The 21,766-nt window shown below is 47.6% G+C and overlaps 1 protein-coding gene across 17 annotated transcripts in view; it reads left to right on the forward strand.

Annotated features, from left to right (window-relative positions):
• The window catches only part of MPDZ (multiple PDZ domain crumbs cell polarity complex component), a 1,735,289-nt gene that overhangs the window by 269,011 nt on the left and 1,444,512 nt on the right, over positions 1 to 21,766 (forward strand). For all 17 annotated transcript variants that reach the window (XM_069626067.1, XM_069626068.1, XM_069626072.1 and 14 more), the window contains exon 5: positions 5,477 to 5,616. In XM_069626067.1, coding sequence (XP_069482168.1) covers positions 5,477 to 5,616 — 140 coding nt within the window. The remainder of the gene's footprint in view (positions 1 to 5,476; positions 5,617 to 21,766) is intronic.

Consider the following 21,766-nt stretch of genomic DNA (forward strand, 5'->3'; position numbering starts at 1 on the left):
TCGGGGCATGGCAAGAGGCTGGAGGACAGGTACAATTAATCACATTAGATGACCAAAGAAATGACACTACAATGCTTACTGAGAAATATGCACTCTTAATTATAGAATTGTACATTAAGTAACTACAAGTTTCAATAAGTTATTGAGGTTTATAACACATACATAAAAGGGCCTCATTGTAGTGTGGCGGTAGTGGTAAAACAACTGCTATATTAGAATTGCAGAGGTTTCACAACTCCACCAAACTATGAGTTTCAATCATGACATAGTCAGTTTCAGAATCCACAATGAATGAACACAGTATTCCCCACATTACCTAATACACAGCAGAAGAGATAACCTACAGGTAAATCCTATATAAAAGTGTAGTACCTAGAGTGAAAAGAGTCACAAGGCAGACATACTAAAGATTAGACAGGCTCAAAATATAGAGATTTTAAGGTTGACGAGGTCAAATGATAGACATTGGGCCTCATTAAAAGTCCTGCGGTAACCCTGCTGGTAAAACGGTCAGGTTGCTGCTGGACTTGCAATATATACCGGCGCGTGGCTCGGACTCAATGGAAATGGGGACAATAACTGTGCATCGAGGTTAAAGCAAACACGGAAAGTGTTCTTACATGACTAAATATAGGCCAGTGTAGCCATGTAATAACACTTTTCTGCTTTACCCTTGTTGCACTGCTTTACCCTTGATGCACAGTTACTGTGCTTTACCCTTGATAACACTTAGTCTGCTTTACCCTTGATGCACTGCTTTTCCCTTGATGCACAGTTACTGTGTATCAAAGGTAAAGCAAACTTGATAAGTGTTATTACGTGGCTGGATTTACCTACATTCAATTTAGGCCAGTCTACCCATGTAATAACATTTTCAGTTATCATGCTTGCTTTACCCTTAACACGTATCACTGTGCATCAGGGGTACAGCAAAAAGGAATGCCATGCCACCAGCAACCCCAACCTCTACATTTTAAGCTTTAGCGGGGCCACTACATTTATGGGGGGTGGCTGGCAAACACACACATGCACACATGTAACACTTTCACACATGCATTCACACGTCTTCCTGCATGCACGCATTCATAAAAATAAACACACCAACATAACACGTGATTGATTCATTGTTTATTTATTATGCGCCTATACACAACAAAGCGCAACCATGCATGGGAGGGAAAGACATAGGGAAGACAAGACAAACGATCTTACTAAGCATGGTACATTCAGATTATGCAGGTGAACAGAACAGGAAGTGCATTGGGGGCGGGGGGTAGGGACCAAGCTTGCCCAGTCCCATCAGAACTTGAGTAAGTGCAGAGAGATGTCACTCTCATGGTTCATAACCGAAGTGCAGTAGTGCTGCAGCAAGTGCACGGCCTGGGGGCAAGTGCAGGATACTGGCTAGAAAACCTTGGGACCTGTGAGGCTCTGAAGGTACACCAGGCAGCCAGTCAGCGAAGCTGAGCAGAAGTAGAGGAGAGAGAGCAGAAAGAGGTGGTTAGCAGGGGAGAGGGAAGGAGGAGGCGAAGAGGAAAGTCTTGAGGAGTTTCCAGAACTTAAGTCGATCTGGCTCAAGACGGAGAGAGGCAGGCAGGCTGTTCCAGAGGGAGGCACCTGCAGTGAATAAAGATCTCCCCCCAAGTCTCTGCTTGGAGAAGTGGCTCACCCGCAGAGTGTTGGAGGAAGACGAGCGGAAGGCTCGGGAAGTAGAGTATTTAGGAAGAGAGTGTTGCAGATAAATGTGCCCAAGCCGCAGAAAGCGTTGTGGACAACGCAAGTGTCTTGAACTTAATTCTTGCAGCCACGGGGAGCCAGTGAAGGGATTTCAGCGCCAGAGAGATGCGGTCCCTGGGCTTGAGGCCAAGGATAAGTCGTGCAATTCTGTTCTGGATGAGTTGAAGAGGACAGAAGGTAGAAGGGGGCAGGTTGAGAAAGAGGCTTTTGCAGAAGTCCAGCCTAGAGAGGACCAGGGCTCTGGAGACAGAGTGTGTCTAGGGGAAGGTGAGAAAGGGTAGAATGCCTCAGAGAGGATGCAGTTGGTAGTGGGACTTTTTAGAGATGTCCGCGATGTGAGACGAGATGGAGAGAGTGGAGTCAAAGATGTCCCCCACAGTTTTTGGCTCGTTGGTAGGTGGAGACACAGGGCCCAGGAAGGCTGGCCAGAGAGAAAGAGGGATGGCAGGCGCATGGGTCCCGATGAGGATAATCTCGGTCTTTCTGGCATTAATCTATAAACAAAAAATGACAAACTGTACATCTAAATTATTTTTGCTTAAAAACACATTTTTTGAATTATTTAACCAGCAGCTTGGACCTTATTGTTATGATTGCTTACTGGCATTAAGGCAGAGGTCGTTTGCAGTATACCACGACTGAATTGCGGACAGACAGTTAGGTGTGAGTGAGGAAGAGGAAGAGGCTGAGGGTAGCCTGAAAGAGAGCTGCATGTCATCCGTGTAACACTGAAAGTTGGAGGTGAAGGTGGCTATCATACCGGCCAGAGGGGCCATGTAGTCATTGAAAAACCTGGGGGATAGGTTAGATCCCTGAGGGACACCGCATGTAGCGAGAGTAAGGACCCCAATTCCACCTGGAATGGGCAGTCAGAGAGAAAGGAGGTTAGTCATGCCAGGGCCTGATCAGTGATGCCCAGCGTATCACTGAGACGTGTGATCAGGGTGTTGTGGTTCACTGTATCAAAGGCAGAGGAGAGGTTGAGTAGAATGAGGACAGAGGGAGATTTAGAATCAAGATTTGAGAGCAAATATTCACGGGTGTTCAGAAAAGCAGTTTCCGTGCCCCTGGATGCTCTAAAACCAGACTTGTGATCATGGAAGCAACAAACAGATTCAGTGTGGAGGGTAAACTGAGAAATAGCCAACATTTCCAGGAAGTCACATACATATTACATTAAAAAAAGTACCTTAACTCCTCACACCCTCCACACACGCCGCTCCACCATTGAGGACCAGATGGCCCTCCTCTCTGCAGCATGAACATGCTGACTGACAGGAGAGGGACGTTCTCCTGCCAGTAAGCGTGGCTATGCAATAATGAGAGATGGAGGGCCCAGGTGTCTGACACCCCACTGGCCTCTCATTATTTTGCACTATGTTTGGTGCAGAGCCCAGAGGGCACCACATCCAAACAAAAAAAAGCTGCATATTGGGAAGTACCTAATGCAAATGAAGCACACAGGTGGACTGTGCTGCTTGACAATTAGGCAAGGGGCGTTGGCCCCGGCCCATAGTGGTGGGCCACCACTGGAGATGCATTTGCAAGGGGGCAGGACCATACATAAATTTAAAAGATTAGAAATACAACTCCTTGCAGATGTTTTTGCATGGCTCATGGGGACACGTTGAGGGGGATCTGGGTAGGTTTAAGAGGATGCATGCAGTGAAGTTGTGAACTTGGTTGAGGGTAGTGAAGAGTGAATAAGGAAAGGGTAAGACGAGGCTTAGGCCCACACAGTAATCCAGTTTGCTGAGTACCATGGTAGAGATAAACATTGCTTTTTGAGTGGTGTGAGAGATTTTTATTTTCCTTGAGCATTGGGAGATTGCTTTTTAGTTCTTAACACAGATGGCCCAAAGAATGAATGCTCCAACACTCTGAGACTGTTGCCTAATCTATCTAAACTCCCACAAGGACGTCTTAAAACTGTCCCTACTCTATTCATTCGTTAGTGTTCTAAATGGGTATGGGATTGTGCCTTACAGCATCTCTGCTCCACTCGGTCTCCTTTCTATCACACCCACGTTTTCCTTTTCCTCTATCCACCTCTCACTACTCTTCTCCTCCAACGCCACCCACCTTTTGTCTCTTCCCCTTTCCTTCTGTCCCTTCAATATCTCTCGCCCCTTCTTGGTCCCACGTCCACCCTTTGATGTTACCCTTTGATATTACCACGCCCTCCCTCGTCCATACTCTTACATCCTCCACATTGCTAATCCTGCCGCAACACTACTACTCCCTTGTCCCTACTCCTATCCCCTCCTCCACATTGCTACTCCCTCCTCCACACTACTACTACTCCCCACACACTACTACCACTCACAAACACTTCACATACACACCCTACACGTTCCTTCCTAATCACACTTGTTACACTCTCACAATATTATTATGCATTTAATGATATTTATTAAGCGCTTACTCCTAAGTGCTGTACATAGAACATATTCACACACACATCACCGTCAGCCCAAACTAAGTTGCTAAAAAACAAATTGTGGCCCTCAGAATTATGAAAGGCTAAGTTGGCCTTGCTGGGATTCAGACCTGCGACCTGCCGATCACACACAGATCTCAGCAGCTAGTGCTCAACCCACTAAGCTATCTTAACTGCCTATACAACGCAGTACCCTTGCATTCACTAACCAATACCTCACCCTCTCCAGAAATTGCCTCCACATTCCGCTTTTCCTACTTTTCCCGTGCTGGCCTCTTCATTTGTCACCTCCTCCTTCACTGGTCTCACTCGAACAGCCCTCACCTTTCTGCTTTCTGTTGCCCTATTTGTGCTTCCTCCTATTGCCACTCCACACCACCCCGCCCTGTCATTGACCACGTTTCCCTGACCAATCTGATCCTGTCTATCCCACCTGGGAGGTGTTACCATCAGACAAAATGTTAAATAGTGGACGAAGCCCCAACTCTTTTCTGCACATAGGCCCGCTGCCGAAGAGTCATGGTGGCTCAGCTATTCCAGTGTCCAACTTCGTGTTAGGAAGTGTTCGTCCTAAGTTCCTCAAGGTAAGAGCAATTCGGGTCAGGGTCCGCGTCCCTTTAAGTTCCTGGTGTTCCCCCAGTGTTTGTGGTTGTGGCTGGGGAGTGCAGCATGGTCGTCCTAGCCGTTGCATAGGTGCATTTCGCTTTTCGGTTGCCTCTCTTTACGTGCTTGCTCTCTGCTTCAGGCATCATATGGTGGTCAGTGGAATCTGCTGGAGGGTAGCTCTGTTTTGGCCAGTTCTCTCTCGGGCTTCTGTGTGCGAAGAGGATGTGTCACTAGTTGATGTCTCAGTCCCTCCCTGCTGGTTCTGGCTACTGCCCAGGTCTGCTACGTTGTTCAAAGAAATAATGCAAAGATTCTGGTGAGCATTTTGCTTAAGAGGCATGCTGTGAGACAAAGGTGTACTGCCAATAAACAAATGGGTTCAAGGGGAGGACAGGAATTGGAACTCTCTTAACTGCCTCTGTTCCCCATAGCAGTAGGACTGGCTCTTGATTACTTCGTGGTAGGCCCCCTTCCCAGCTGAGGGGGTCTCCAACCCCTCTTGACAAGGCCAGGTTACTAGTTACTGGCACATTATTCAATAGAGATATTGAGGCTTGGATTTGTACTACTACCAGTTACAGATCCTCCGAGCACATACATGTTTACCCATTGTCAATTTGCACATACTGCTGTCTCAACTACTTTGAGCCTTGTCATTTATTTTCTAACTTTTTCTTCTGGTTTGTTTTACAGGGACGTCATGTGGAGATAATGGAGCTTGTTAAACCTTCGAGCGGTGGCCTGGGATTCAGTGTCGTTGGTCTGAAGAGTGAGAACCGTGGAGAATTAGGAATATTTGTTCAGGAGATTCAAGAAGGAAGTGTGGCACATAGGTGAGGGTTTGTTTATTTCAACTTATGATAACAAATTGCAAGTAATACATTCTGACTAAAGAATATTAAAAACGCTTCCTTAATGCAAAACAAGTGTTTTTCAGGAATCCCAGCTGCCATTAAAGTATTTAGTAGATCTGGTCTTGGCTTGTCATGCCTTTGCTGTACGAGGCAGGCACAGTGCATGACCATATATGGTCCATTCAGTTCCTTCCACACAAAGTTAACTGTGATGCTTACTGTGGACATTTAGCACAGGAGCACATACTACGGTATTCTATGCATTCTGTAGGCAGAATTTCACTATTCACAAACAAAGCGATTATCTGCCACCAGCCATGTGAAAACACAGCTAAGTGCACAAGGGGACTCATGCAAGGGACAGGGTGTCTTTGGACCAAACTAACCCTGAGAGGTCAGGGGTCTATCAGGGATACATTAGAGTTGCATCCTGGAAGAGGCCACAGATGGATTCACCTGGAAAATATGGTCAGTAAATAAGTCGGGAACTCATTAAATGAATGCATGGCTACTCGCCAGAGACACAGTCTAAAACCTTTGTACTCTCTGTGAAAAACTCAAAGCTATGAATGATGCGTGACTGCAAACATTTATTTAACAGAAATGTTGGGTTTACCCACACAGTCTGCCTCATCACGAGTTTGGCGGTAACCCTTAAATGCGGTGGTAACGCTATTACCGCTCCATTTACGGTCTGCCAAATCACGAGTTTGGCAGATTTGCCTGCAGCTCAGAACTGGGGGCAATTCCGCAGCAATTCTGCCGATTTTCGGTGCTATTACCTCTGGCGCGAATACCGCCGTTGGTAATAGCGCCAAACATTCCCCATTGGGCTCAATGGGGAATGGGAAATTCCCGAATGGGCCCAATGGGGAATGGGGACTAACTGTTCCGCATCCGGCACTAAAAGTGCCAGGGGCTTTGGCGGTAGGACTAATAGCCATGGCGGTAATACCGCCAGGGTTAGCACCCAACTCGTGATGAGGCGCATTGTGCTGTTCAGCTTGCGATTGGAAGATATTCACAGACAATGGAAAGAGAGACTTAAAGAAACAGCTGTTTTTAGCAATTACCTAAAGCAGGAGTTGAACTTTTTCAGTGGCAAGTGGTTGACCTATTTCCTCCACAAACTATAAAAGAAAAAGTACCTTTTAACCTACTCTTATGTCTCCTCCCTTTTCAACTTCTACCTCACTATTGGGATCGTCCTTGCCTGTTTCAAAGTAGCCATGTTGTGGCATATCCTTAAGAAGTCCTCTGCAGAACTCAATAGTCCTTTCAATTCTCAGCTTGCATCTCTTCTTCCCCACTATTAGAATTCTGGATTGTGTAGCCAAAAGGATCATTAGTTGCTTGGAAGCCAACAGTCATGGTGTTCTTTCGTGTCCCTCTTCCCCCCCACTTCCTTTAAAATTCTGGAGTGTGTAATCTTAAACCGGATCACCAATTGGTTGGAGGCTAATAGTCATGCGTCTTTCATTGTGGGTCTACAGCTGTCACTCCACTGAACGGCCCCTGACATATGTCTCTAACTTCTCCATCTTCATCCTCCTTGACCGCTCTGCAGCCTTTGACACTGTAGTTGATCCCGCTCTCATTCTGACCTTGTTCAACCTTGCATTCAATTTGTTGCCTTTTTTCTGCATTCTCTTCTAGCTCCCTAATCATTTATTTGTTACCTCCAGGAGCAGTCGGACATCTGATGCTACCCTTCCCCAGTGGGCATCCCTCATGTCTACAGTCATGGCCCATTAAACTTTACATTATACATCTCCTCCTTTGCTCTGCATCTCTTTCCCTATGATTGAATGCGCGTCAAACCTCTCTCCACTACAAACAAAGCATCAATGCATATATATATATTTCTGAGGCTTGTGGAATCTGCTTAGATCACATGCTGTGCATAGGCCCACATCTAGTGGAAGCTGCGGAGTATTACAGTTGTTGTTTTCGAAATTCGAAAAGGAACGTCGACAAGGCGTGCCAGTAATACTATCCCTAGTGTGATGTCCACCGTACACATGGTCCTTCACACATCGAGGTCCCTCAGATTGTTTTTTTCCGCCATCTCAGACGGACGCTTATAGCAGAGTTCTCCTTCGGCATATCGCCATTTACTTTAATCAAATTAACGATAGTTTATTCTTGCTACCTTTATAATCACCGGCTAACTAGACCATCCGACGCCGGTGAAAACAAAGAACGACCGTTGTAAGACTCCCGGCAACGGACCCGTTCCGGCCTTGGAAGGCCGCTATGGGCTTCGGCCCAAGCAGTAGGGAGAGAGGGGGGTGGACATTTATAATGCATATTCCCTTTCTTACACACTATATTCGCCTAGCTGCCGATATATTCCATTTTGGAAAGTACCCCCTTTAAATTGTGCCCCTAGTGCAATAAGAAATTCCCTTGGATGGATAAACACCCTGTGTGTAATCTGTGTCTCCCACGAGACCACGTCGAGAGCTCTTGTCGGGCGTGTAGGCTCTTCAAGCCCAATATACTAAAGGACCACCTTACTAAGCCCTGGGCCCACCACGCCAGGCAGCTTGAGGCCATGGAAGTGGAAGGTGCCTTCAGCGATGGCAGCAACGCCACAGTATCTGACGACAAAGGCAACAGGGTGACTCCGGTTACCCAAGTTCAAGCACTGGCCCCGAGAGACAGGCCAGCAGCCTTGTTGTGGGGACAACATCCGGTGGCGGTAGCGCTACATCTGCATCCACCAATAAGCACACAACCCACAGCCGAGACTCGACACACGGTTCGAGCGGACGGCAACGCACAACGTCTACGGAGAGGTCCGTCGAATCCCTGTCCATTGGGCACTCTCGTTCCAGATCGCCACACAACATGCTCCGGCCGTCGAAGGACGGTAGATGTCGCGTGAAAACCCCCTACCGGTGGCTGATCGTCCGCTGACGAGGCTCCAGTTCAGCCTGCACTCGAGATTCGACGTTCTGCGACAACTCAGGTACACAATCCCATACAGTTGAGTTTGGCCCACTTAGAAAGCACGCTACTGAAAGCCAGGGTAAAAAGAGGGAGTCCAAGAAAAAGTCCTCTAAGACCCATCATAGGGAGAAGTCACAGGAGGTAGGCCCACGCCTAAGAGTAAAGAACACTCATCACATGATTCTTTGTCTTCTGCCATGAAAAAGTAGGCTCCTCCTTCTTCCATTATTCCTCCCACTCCTGAAGATTTAGGCCTCCCTTCTCAGCCGCCAGTCATCCCTAGTTCTGCCCAGTGGTCGGCTGAGGATATTTACAGGGTCATGCGAAGAATGTCCTTCATGGCCAATTTCTCTGAAAAGGATCCTAACTATTTCACTAGTTACCACTCAATACCCCCCACTACAGCTCCCTCTGGTTCGCAAAGTACTACTCAACCCCCTGCTAAGAGGTCTCGCCCGAGATTCCAGTGAAGAGCACAGTCATTGACCTCTATGACCATGACTCGGATCACAAAGACCTCTCTTTTCAAGCGGCAGCAGACCCTTATCATGAGGATGAGGCAGCAGACACCTAGTATGGAGATAATGAGGACCCTGAGGTAAATATGTATGGTATGGACTCACCTGTTAATCAGGACCCCCCAGTCACTGATTCACCGTTTGACAATCAACCCATGCTATATGAGGTGCTTGTCAAGGCGGCAGAGCATTTTCAGATACCTACACAGGAAGAACTAGGTAAGGATTTCATAGATGGAACCCTAGGAGACAAGAAAGCTATCTCCCAGTCTATCCCTCTCCTCAAATCCATTGAGCGAAAGATATACCCATCGCTGGAGACCCGTAATCTTACGCGGGTGGTGAATCGCCGCATTGAGAAGCTATTTAGACCTTCTGACCCATCATACATCAGGGGGCAACTAAAGCCGGATTAATTAATGGTCACTACAACATGAAAGAGGGTGGGTACTCCTCTAGCTTCCTCTGAGGCCCTGCCTGACGAGGAAAGCAAGAGGCTTTACACTATGGGCAGGAAGGTGGCTTCCTCCGCTGCATTCCAAACTAGAATTGCTAACAATTCTACCCTGTTGGCTAGCTACATTTGCCACTAATGGGATGAGGTTTCGGCCTTACTGTCATCGGCCCCAGAACCACTTAGATCTCAGCTAGCCCAGGTGGCCGCAGAAGGCAGGGCAGTGTCGAGCTGCTTACTTAAAACCAATCTTGACGCCGCAGACCACGTCGGTAGGATAATTACAAAGGGGACAGTTATCAACATCACACTTGGTTGCGCCAATCATGGTTTAAATCAGAGACGCAAGACACCCTAATTAACATGCCCGTTGAGCCCAGTGTGCTCTTTGGCAAGGCCATCAAGGACGCCCTGAAAACAGCCAAGGAGTAATATGACACTCATCATTGGGCCAATTAACCATCTGTTCAGAGGGGGATTGTCAATTTTCACCACTTTCGCTGCCAAAATTCACAGCAAGGTTCCAATTGCAACCAGAACCAAGGGACATCCTGGGGAAACAATCAGGGGCAGTCCTCCCAGAACTACCCTAGAGGACCACATAGCTCCCGTGGTTGTGGTTGGGGCAACTCCTCTCGAGGGAGTACCCCTCCCCAAAAACAGTTACTATCCGCTTCAGGTGCCCTCCCATGCCTCTCCAGTAGGAGGGCGCATATCCAGCTTCACCCACGCATGGGAGAGGAATCACCACAGACGGATGGGTGCTGTCCACAGTAGCAGGCGTATACTGTATAGAGCTCCTCCAACAACCCACCAAACACCCCCCTCATCAGAAGATCCATTCAAAGGAACACCAGCGCATCCCCCTCAAGGAGGTCGCCATGCTTCTACTAAAGGAAGCCATTGAAGTCATCCCGGCCAACTAGGTAAACAAGGGTATTTATTCAACGTACTTCCTTGTGCCAAAGAAAGATCTAACAATGCGCCCAGTATTAGATTTACGCCCTGCAAACAAGTATGTCAAGCTTTAAAGTTCTGCATGACTACGCTACAAGAGGTAATCCCGCTACTAAAAAAGGGGATTACATGGCAACACTGGATATGAGAGATGCCTATTTTCATATTTCAATGTTCCCAGCGCACAGAAGATTCTTGCGTTTCAAGTTGGCCAACCAGCACTACCAAGCTGAAGTACTGCCCTTCGTTATAGCATCTGCTCCAAGGGTATTCACGAAGGTACTGCCAGTGGTGACAGCACACCTGCGCAGGGAAGCAATCCCAATGTACCCTTACCCAGACCACTGGCTCATTACAGATGAGTCTCCCCAATTTGCAGGCAAAACATTCAATGAACTATCAACCTTCTCTTTCAATTGGGCCTCTCCATCAACAAGAAAAAATCAAGCCTAGAGCCAAGCACAACCAAATAGTTCCTTGGAGCTGTCATAGACACACAAGAGGGGTTGATATTTCCGTCAGAAGAAAGAGTCCAAAATATGTTGCTGCAAATATCAAATTATCAGCCCGGCCGCCAGATAAGGGTGCGCAAAGCTATGCATTTGCTAGGCATGGTGGCATCTTGCATTTACCTGCGACCCATGCAGGAGTGGTTGGCAAAGTAGTGGTCTCAGGCGAGTGGTCAGTGGGACAATCTAGTGGTCGTTTCGCCAACACGGGTAAATAATCTTTGCTGGTGGACGAGAGAATATATGTTGAAGGGAAAACCCTTCTACAATCCAGAAATACAAGCGATTGTCACGACAGATGCCTCGCTCGCTGGTGGGGCTCATTACCTTCACCACACAGCTCAGGGTCTGTGGTCTCAGGCGGCAGTGCAGAACCACATCAATCTGCTGGAACTGATAGCAGTATTCAAAGCCCTTCAGGCATTTGAGTTTCACCTACTGAACCAATCAGTGCAAGTCCTGACAGACAGTACAACAGTGATGCTTTACGTCAACAAACAGGGGGCACAACAAATATGGTGATGGGCACTCAACGGAAGATGTTCCTATCGTCACAGCACGTTCCAGGGGAACTTAACTCTCTAGCAGACTCTCTGAGCAGAGATCCCTTACCAGAGGAACATGAATGGCAACTACACGCAGGGATCGTAGAACACCTCTTCTCTCAATGGATTTTCCCTACAATAGATTTGTTCGCTACAAGTGGTAAACAGTCAATGCCCAGACTTCGCGTCAGGTGTCCCCAGTCAGGCTCCAAGGGTAACGCCCTAATGATGAACTGGCCAGGGAAATTTGCATATGCTTTTCGCCCCCAACACCTCTCATGAGGAAAGTGGTGAACAAGATCCACAAGGAACTGATGTCGCTCATCCTAGTTGCTCCCATGTGGGCAAGACAACCCTATTGTCCACATCTGTGCAAGCTGGTGATGTGCGATCCCATCAAACTCCTGTGGCCATACAATCTGCTCACTCAGCACGGGGGACTAACAGTGCACCCTCAATCTCACTCACTGAACTTGGCAGCATGGCTCCTGAAGTCATAGAGTTCGGTCATCTTAATCTGCCACAGAGATGTATGGATATCTTGAAAGAAGCAAGAAAGCTTAACACTAGGCACTTGTATTTTGACAAGTGGAGAAGATTTGTAATTTGGTGCCAGTCAAAACAAATTAACCCATAGAATGTACTCCTTCTCACATTCTAACTTCTATGCTCCGCTTGCTAGATTCAGGGTTAGTATTCAACTCTTTAAAGGTCCACCTGGCGGCCTTGTTAGCCTATACCACTTCCCACAGTAAAGTCTTGTGGTGGAAGGTACCCGTCATCAAAGCATTCATGAAGGGAGTAAAGAGTCTCCACCCTCCAATTTCAAACACGCCGCAAGGATGGGATCTCAATGTTGTACTGGCTAAGCTCATGGGACCCCCTTTAGAGCCGATGCATAAGTCTAGTCTCAAACACCTGACTTACAAGACTTCCTTCTTAGTGGCTATTACTTACATAAGAAGAGTCAGTGAAATACAAGATTGTCAGTGCAGGGCCCTTTCGAATGGATTGTGTCCTCCCACGTATTCCTCATTTTATGATAATTCGTTATCTCCAGCTTCGCTGCTTCGGAAAAAAAAATTCTCAACAGAGGGTGCTGTGCTCGAGGTCGTGGCGTCGATTGTCCCTCGACGGTCTCCGTACCGTGTCGACGTCACTGATGGTATAAGTAGCTCGAGCCGCGCCCGTTGCTCCAGTTCTGTTTTTCCGAACGCTTTGCTATCGTGAACGGCACGCTCCGAGATTTTCTTCGTGAAAATGTCATCTTCTTCAACTCCTTCGACACCCAAGACTGGGTTCAAGAAGTGTATCGATTGTGGATCGAAAATGTCGATCACTGATCCTCACTGAGTTTGTCTCTGGTGTCTCGGTTCTAGTCACCGAACTGACGACTGTGGTTCCTGTCAGTCCATGACCGAGAAGGCCCTTCGTGAGAGGAGAGGTAAACTGTCGGTGGGGAGGGAAGCCTCTAAGAAGGCTGTGTCCAAAAAGCATAAGAAAGCGACCGATTCAAAAGAATCGGATCGACATAGACACTCCAAGAGATCTCGATCTAGGAGTAGATCGAGACACCCTTCTTCCTCGTCAAAAAACTGAAGAGGAGACATAGATCTCCCTCTTCGTCATCATCTTCTGAGTCGACCGAAGAAATTCGATGTCCGACAAAATTCCCCCAGAAAATGGGAGGAATTCCGTAAAAAGATGGAGGTTTTCGAGAATGCGGCCCGACCCCCTCGAAAGAACTTCGGAAGAGCCATTCCTCTAAGGTCGCTCCATTGGACGACAAAGAGAAGTCGAGAACTACCTTGGTAAAAGCCAGTAGTATCGAAGATACTCGAGTCAACGCCAAGTCGTCGAATGCTCCTCGTGAGTCGAAGACTCCTCGAGAGTCGAGCACATCTCCGGTGCCTCATAAAAAGCTCAAATCATCGAAGGCTTTGACGGCCTCATCGACGCCATCGCCGTCGACTGCTTCAGCATCGAAGCCAAGAGCATCTTCGACACCCGTATCGAAGTCTTCTTCGAAGTCTTCGAAGTTCCCGTCGACAACCTCGAAGTATTTTTCTATTCCTTCGAAGGAAATTGTTGAGGAAGAAAGGAGAGTTACTCCATTGCCCAGAACAGATTTTTTTCAAGCTATGTCCTCAATTTATGAGGAATCTGACTCAGAGGAAGACTAAGTCACTCCCTTTGGAGTTTCATATGGCACAAGACAAGTTCCTGAGGAACTCATTGATCAGGAATCTAGAATGAGAGACCTGAGTGATACTCTAAACTCTGCTAGTGGAATTGACACCTCCCCAGAGTTAGAATTTGCCAAACCTCACCCTGCAGAACATGCAGACTCGGGGTACAGGGTCTTAAGAACAGGGTAGTAGAATACATGGGTTGGGGTAACACTTCACCCGTGTTTGAACAGGACGACATGACAGATATAATTGTCAAAGGTCCCCAAATAGACCCAGTTCTCCCCTTTCATAGGGCTCTTCAGAGAACAGTAGAAAAAAATTAGGAAAATCCTGATAGCATTGCTGCTACAAATAGTAATTTCCCAAAGAAATACAGACCAGCTGGTACAGATCCTGAATATTTAAACAGGCATCCGACTCCAGAAAGTCTGGTTAATCAGGCTGCATCCACAGCAAAACAAACTGCATATCCCACTATCCCTCCGGATGGAGAGGACAAGAAAGTTGATGCCTGGGCCCGTAAAGTTTTCACTTCAGGTAGCATGGCCCTGAAATCGACAAATGTCACCTGTACCCTGGCCAGGTTTACCCATACCCTGTGGGACTGTATTTCGGCGGCGTGCTGAGCATATTCCAGAAGGCGAGGAAAGGGAAGGCTTCCTGAATATAGTCAAAGACGGAAAGGAGGCAATGGGGGAATGTCTCCAGTCTGGACTGGATACTGCTGATAGCATCAGCAGATCCATGGCTACAAGCACTGTGTTCCGCAGATTTGCGTGGTTGAGGAAGTCGGGGTTTGCACAGGATGTGCAATCCAGACTCCTTAACATGCCCTTTGATGGCTCGAGGCTATTTGGCAGTAAGGCTGACGAAAGCCTAGAAAAACTCCAGACCTCGAAAGCGGCAGCTAAATCTCTTAGTGCCAGCCTCAGAAAACCTATTCAGGATCATCTTCCTGGAGAGGTTGTTCTTTTCGCTACTACTCCTCATTTGGTAGAGGAAGAGGACAGGCTTCTCAAAGAGGCAGAAAAAACTTCCCTCGTGGTGGACGAGGAAGAGGTGCGAAATCAGCCTCAGGAGCGGCATCTTTGCCCTCAGCAACTCCTGCAGCCGCCTCCAAATCTCTCTGAGACCTTGCTCCACAAGACACCAGTGGGAGGCAGGATCTCTCAACATCTGAAGGAATGGCGAGGCATTACCTCAGATGTTTGGGCACTGGAAATAGTAGCTCAAGGTTACTGTCTCCCCTTTCTAAAAAGGCCTCAGAATCATCCACCGGGAGCCCACTCCGTAAAAATTCCAGACCCGCTCCTGTTGCGGGAAATTTTAACCCTGCTAGAGAAAGGTGCCATACAACAGGTACCTGTAGCGGAGAGGAACAGGGGTTGGTACTCTCCATACTTTCTCATCCCAAAAAAGGACGGAGGATTGAGACCCATCTTGGACTTAAGAAACTTGAACAAGTTCCTCAAGAAGGACAAGTTCAAGATGGTGACCCTTTCTCAGATCCTTCAGGCTCTACAACTCCAAGACTGGTTGGTATCATTGGACCTTCAGGATGCTTACTTTCATGTGCCAATCCATCCAGGGCAAAGAAAGTACCTGAGGTTCGCGATTGGCAATTCTCATTATCAGTTTCGAGTTCTGCCATTCGGGTTGACCTCCGCCCCGAGGGTTTTCACCAAACTGTTGGCGGTTTCGATCACCTGCCACTTTGTCCACAAACTGGGCTTCTCCCTCAATTTCAAGAAGTCCGACATGATACCATCCCAGAAACTCCAATTTATCAGAGCAGTCTTGGACACTTCATCGGGAAAAGCCTCGCCTCCCGAAGTGAGAGCTCTCCACATCCAGCAGATGGTAACGAAGTTTCAGAATGCCCAACATCTACCGGCCTTCGATTTTCTCAGGTTGCTCGGCCTCATGGCATCCTGCATTTTCCTAGTACCAGAGGCCACATTGAGAATGAGATCCCTTCAATGGGCTCTCAGAACTCAGTGGTCCCAGTTCTCAGGGAATATGTCGGATCTTCTGCAAGTCCCGAGCGCAGTTGCTCAGGATCTTCTATGGTGGGCTTGCAACAACAACATTCTCAGGGGAGAGTCCTTTTGGCAACCATGGCCGGAGTAGACGCCTCACTCACGGGGTGGGGAGCACACACCAACGATCTGACAATCAGCAGTCGTTGGTCTCCATCGGAGTCCAAACTACATATCAACCTGTTGGAGCTGAGGGCAATCAGACTAGCTCTGAAGGCCTTTCTGCCCTCTGTACAGGGAAAGAATGTCCTGATAATGACGGACAATACAGTGGCCATGTACTATCTCAACAAGAGAGGAGGTGTAGGGTCACTGCCACTGTGCAGAGAAGCAATGCAGCTCTGGTTCTGGGCAATACGAGAAGGAATCTCTCTGTCGGCAATTCACCTAGCCAGAGAGAAGAACACGGCGGCAGATGCTCTGAGCAAGCAGAGCACGGTCTCCCATGAGTGGGAGCTGGCTCAGGAAGTCCTTCTGGAGATCTTCGCCCTTTGGGGAACCCCTCAAGTGGATCTGTTTGCCACGGCGATCAACCGGAAGTGCGATCAGTACTGCTCAAGGGATTTTCCTCAAAGAGGAGCTCTGGGAGACTCATTCGTAGTGGAGTGGAAGTTTCCACTGCTGTAGGCGTTTCCCCCAGTCCCCGTGATTCCTCAAGTAATCAGGAGGTTGAGAAAGTTCAGGAAAACCATGATCCTAATTGCCCCGGATTGGGCCAGGAGGACGTGGTACCCGGACCTTCTAGACATGTCCATCTGCCCTCCAATACGTCTTCCTCAAAAAGAGGATCTTCTCTCGCAAGAGGAAGGTCGGGTTCTCTATCCAGAGGTCAAGACACTCAACCTTCACGCATGGTTTCTGAGAGATTGAGATACAAGGATTGGGATCTTCCGGATGACCTAATGGAGATCTTGCTTTCGGCCAGAAGGCCAGCAACAAAATATTTATACCGATGTCGCTGGAACAAGTTCAGTAACTGGTGCAAAGATAAGAATGTGGACACTTTTTAATGTGGCACCCCAATGGTGCTTTCTTTCCCACTGCATGTAGCCAATCTGGGGCTCCAGATAGGGACAATTAAAGGATACCTTGCTGCGCTGTTCTTTTTCAAGCGCACCTCAGAAGAGGTTTCATATTTCAAAATTCCATTGATCATTCAATTCTTAAAGGGGCCTACTAATGTATACCCCCCAGTACCTTTTCATGTCCCAACTTGGGACTTAAATCTAGTACTAAAATTCTTGACTTGTATACCTTTTGAGCCTATGCATTCCTGCCCATTGAGGCTCTTAACATTAAAAACTGTACTTCTTGTGGCCTCGTCATCAGCCCGCAGGGTTAGCGAACTTCAGGCTCTCTCATGCAAACAACCATATAATATTTTTTATAAGGATAAGGTAGTCCTTAAAGTTAAACCTTCGTTCTTGCCAAAAGTAGTCTCGGACTTCCATTTGTCACAAAAAATAGTACTACCAACTTTTTATCCTCCACCTCATCTGGGCAAGGAAGAGGAGAGATTACACAGGCTAGATCCCAAGAGGGCTCTTAGTTTTTACATCTCAAGGATGGCTAAATTGAGACAAGATGACCAACTATTTGCGGGTTATACTGGTCATAAATTAGGCTTATCTGTAACAAAACAGACCATTTCCCGCTGGATCATATTAGCCATAGTTGAATGCTACAGATTAGCGGGAAAAGAACCACCAGATGGGCTTCGTGCTCATTCTACAAGGGGAATGGCTACTTCTGCGGCTCTAAAGAGAGGAGTTCCGGCAGCAGATATTTGTGCAGCTGCAACCTGGAAAACCATTCATACTTTTGTTAAACATTATTGTTTGGACACTGCCTCCTTTAACAAGGGTTTATTTGAAAAGGCAGTTCTGCATTCTGTCCACGAAAACTGAAATTGGTACTCCCGCCTCCAAAATTGCTACTGCTATGGGAGCCTATCACAAGATGAGGAATACGTGGGCTGACACAATCCATTCGAAGAACAAGTTGCTTACCAACTGTAACGTTCTTTCGACTGGATGTTCCTCCCACATATTCCTCATCGACCCTCCCATCCTACCCCACAGTACAGTTTACGTTTTCTTACACTTTCCTCCCACGAAGAATGTATCGGTCATGGGACACGCCTGGGTGTTCCTCCTATATATATATATTTCATCGAAAATACAGAACTGAAGCAACAGGCGCGGCTCGAGGTATTTATACCATCGGTGACGTCGACGGAGTACATCGAGGTACAATCGACGCCACGACCTCGAGCACAGCGCCCTCTGCCGAGAATTTTTTTTTTCCGAAGCAGCAAAGCTGGAGATAACGATTTATCACAAGATGAGGAATACGTGGGAGGAACATCCAGTCGAAAGAACGTTATAGTGGTAAGTAACTTGTTCATCTGAGGGAGCTCAACGCGTGAAGGACCGTGGGTACAGTGGACGTGTCACTAGGGATATATTCCTAGCACGCCCTGTTGATGTCCCATTACGAAAACAACTGTAATACTCTGCAGCTTCCACTAGATGTCAGCCTATGCACAGCATGTTGAATCCAAGCAGATACAAGCATCAGAAATACGGTTACGGTGGGTAATGTATCCTATATATGATTTCTGAGGCTTGTGGAATCTGCTTAGATCACATGATATACATAGAACGACATCTAGTGGAAGCTGTGGAGTATTACTGTTGTTGTTTTCGAAACTCAAAAAGGGACGTCGACAGGGCGTGCCAGTAATCATATCCCTAGTGTGACGTCTACTGTACCCATGGTGCTTCATGCATCGAGGTCCCTCAGATTGTTTCTTCCGCCATCATAGTCGGTCGCATATCGCAGCATTCCTTCTTGGCTATCGCCATTGCTTAAAAAAATTAAACTTCGAAACGTCAAAGGAGCCTCTAGCGACAGCAGCATCGACGTCTACAGTGACGCTAAGGGTGATCCGATTCCTTCGGATTCCTGCGTGCAAGCTCCCAACAGGCAGGCTGGCGGTTCTGCTACGGAGCAACACCCGGCGGCACTAGCATGACCAAGTCGCACCACACAAAACACCTCCCACGGCTGAAAGTCAACCACGATGCTGACCAGAAAGCCACACATGGCATCAAGGGGGAGGTCTGAGTGTTCCCTGTCCTCTGGGCCATTGCGTTCATGGTCCCAACACAACACTCCTCCGAAACAGACAATTAAGTCTGTTTCTGACAAAGTGTCTATAGCCACAAAGTCCTCACACGCTGGCGACCTGGCATCGAAAGACGTGGCAAAGGCCCCCTCGCATGCTGACCACCAACCGTCAAAGTACGCGTCGAAGGCCTCTTCGAAGACTACACTGAACTCGAAGATGAGGAGCAAGCTCATTAAAAAACATGTCCAGACACACTGTTAAAAAGTCAAACGTCGAAAAATCATAAGTCTTCTAAAAACACAGGGAGAGGGCTCTATTATTGAGACTATGATCCAAGGAGAGGGCACCATTTTGGGTGCTATGTACCATAAAAGACCCCTTGCATTAGAACCAACACTCACCCCTCCCTGCCTCTGTTCCCCCAATAGTCCCAAATTCATCTCAGTGGACAGCAGAACAGATTGATAAGGTCATGAGGCGTATGTCCTTCCTGGCTAATTTCTTTGATGACCACCCTGAGGTCTTGCAAAACCTTTGGGGTGCCCCACACAGCGATCCAGTAACTACTCAAAGCGGGGCAGCAGTTACCCAGCCTTCCACCAAAAGAGCCTGCACAGACCTCACACAGGCTTTCACCTCCCAGCAGGACTTAGGGCAGCATGCTTATTGTTACACCATGCAAGACTCCCAGGACCATGGAACTTACACAGACCGAGACGACCAACGGGACATGGGTGATGTTGACCAATTTTATGATTTCGACGACGAGGATGTCTATGTCATCCAGTCGCCAGATCACTCAGACCCACCAGTGGAAGATTCACCAGTGGATAACCAAATACAGTAAAATAACCTGCTCCTAACGGCGGCAGAGCATTTCAAAATCGATACACAAGAGACACAAGTGGATAAGGACTTTGTTGAGGACATACTAGGGGATAAGAAGTCAGCTACCCAATTTATCCCCCTACTTCAATCAGTACAGAGATGCATCCAACCCTCTCCGATTACTCCGAACTTAACATGGGCAGTCAACTCGCACATTGAGAAAGTATTCTGGCCAGCATCCTCCGACCCCCTTTACATCAGGGGACAGTTAAACCCTGACTCCTTAGTAGTAACAACTACTAGAAAGGGAGCAGGAACATATCTGGCCTCTTCTGAGGCCCCTCCTGATAAGGAGAGTAAAAGGATTTACACTTTTGGAAGAAAAGTAGCCTCTTCAGCAGACTTGAATTGCTAAAAACTTGACTTTATTAGCTAGTTACTACTGTCACAAGTGGGAGGAGATGGCCGAGCAAATAGCATCAGTTCAAACGTCACGCGTGACTACGCCAGTCTGGCTTCAAGCTTGAGACTCAGGCTACCCTCCTTAACATGCCCATAGAGCCCAATGTGCTGTTTGACAAAGCGGTAGAAGACGCTGAAAAGAGCGTGAAAGAAGAATGACACCCTCCGGACAAAGAGGGGGCTATACATTTTGCCGTTTTAGAGGGCAAAACTATCAACGAGCATCTGGTTACAACCAGGGTCAAAGCTCGTCCTGGGGTTCATCACAGGGACAGTCCTCTCAACAGGGGTTTCAAAGAGGCCAAAGAAGGTCTTGCAGTAAGGGTAGATCCTCCTCCTGCAGGGGAGGCTCAACATCCCCCCAAGCAGTGATCACCCGCTACAGGTTCCCTCCCATGCTACTCCAGGAGGAGGCTGCATTTCTTACTTTATCCCACGTATGGGAGGGAATCACCTCAGACAAGTTGATAATTTCAACCGTGGTGGGCGGTTATTGCATAGAACTGATACAGCAACCAACCAACCACCAACCAAGACAAAGGAACACCTCCCAGGAAGAACAACGTATCCTGTTGGAAGAGGTGAAAGCGCAGCTCTTAAAGGACGCCATAGAAATTGGCCCGGGCGGACCAGGTAAACAAAGGAATTTAGTCAATGTACTTCCTTGTGCCAAAAAAAACCTCACGATGCGCTCTGTCTTAGACATGTGCCCGGCATATATATATGTCAAGCCACAGAAATTCTGCATGACACCAGAACAGGGAGTAATCCTACTGCTAAAGCGGGGGGACTTCATGGCAACTTTGGATTTGAAAGATGCATACTTTTAATTTTTCAATGTTCCCAGAGCACAGAAGATTCTTGCGCTTCAAAATAGAGAACCAGCACTACCAATTGAAGGTGCTACTCTTCGGCATAGCCTTCGCTCCACAGGTTTTCACCAAGGTACTGATAGTGGTGGTGGCGAATCTACACAGGGAGTCCATACCAATGTACCCTTACCGGGATGAGTGGCTGCTCACAGGGGATAACCCCCAAATTTGCAAGCAAAATACCCATAGAACATTCAATCTACTTTTTCAATTGGGTTTCTCAATCAACGAGAAACAGTCAAGCCTTGTATCAAACGAGACCAAACGGTTTCTAGAAGCTGTCATAAAAACAGAAGAGGGTCTAGTCTTTCCATCGAATTAAAGAGTACAAAACATACTGCTGCAAATACCTCACTGTCTCCCGAGCTCTGGTTCTCTCTAGGTTGGGCTAATGTAACAGCCTCTTTCTAAATCTACCTGCCTCTACACTCCGTCCTCTGCAACTAATACAGAACAGGACTGCGAGTCTTGTCCTTGGCCTCAAGTCTTGAGATCGTATCTCTCCACCCCTGAAATCTCTCCATTGGCTCCCAGCGGATGCACGGATTAAATTTAAAACCCTCAGCATTGTCCACAAGGCTGTCTGGGGCCTGGGTCCAAAATACCTTTAGCTATCCCTTCGCAAATACCTCCCCTCTCGAGCTCTTCGCTCCTCTACTTCTAAC

The sequence above is a fragment of the Ambystoma mexicanum genome, chromosome 6p (genome assembly GCF_040938575.1).
Source record: "Ambystoma mexicanum isolate Mex_15411 chromosome 6p, UKY_AmexF1_1, whole genome shotgun sequence".
Classification (NCBI taxonomy): Eukaryota; Metazoa; Chordata; class Amphibia; order Caudata; family Ambystomatidae; genus Ambystoma; species Ambystoma mexicanum.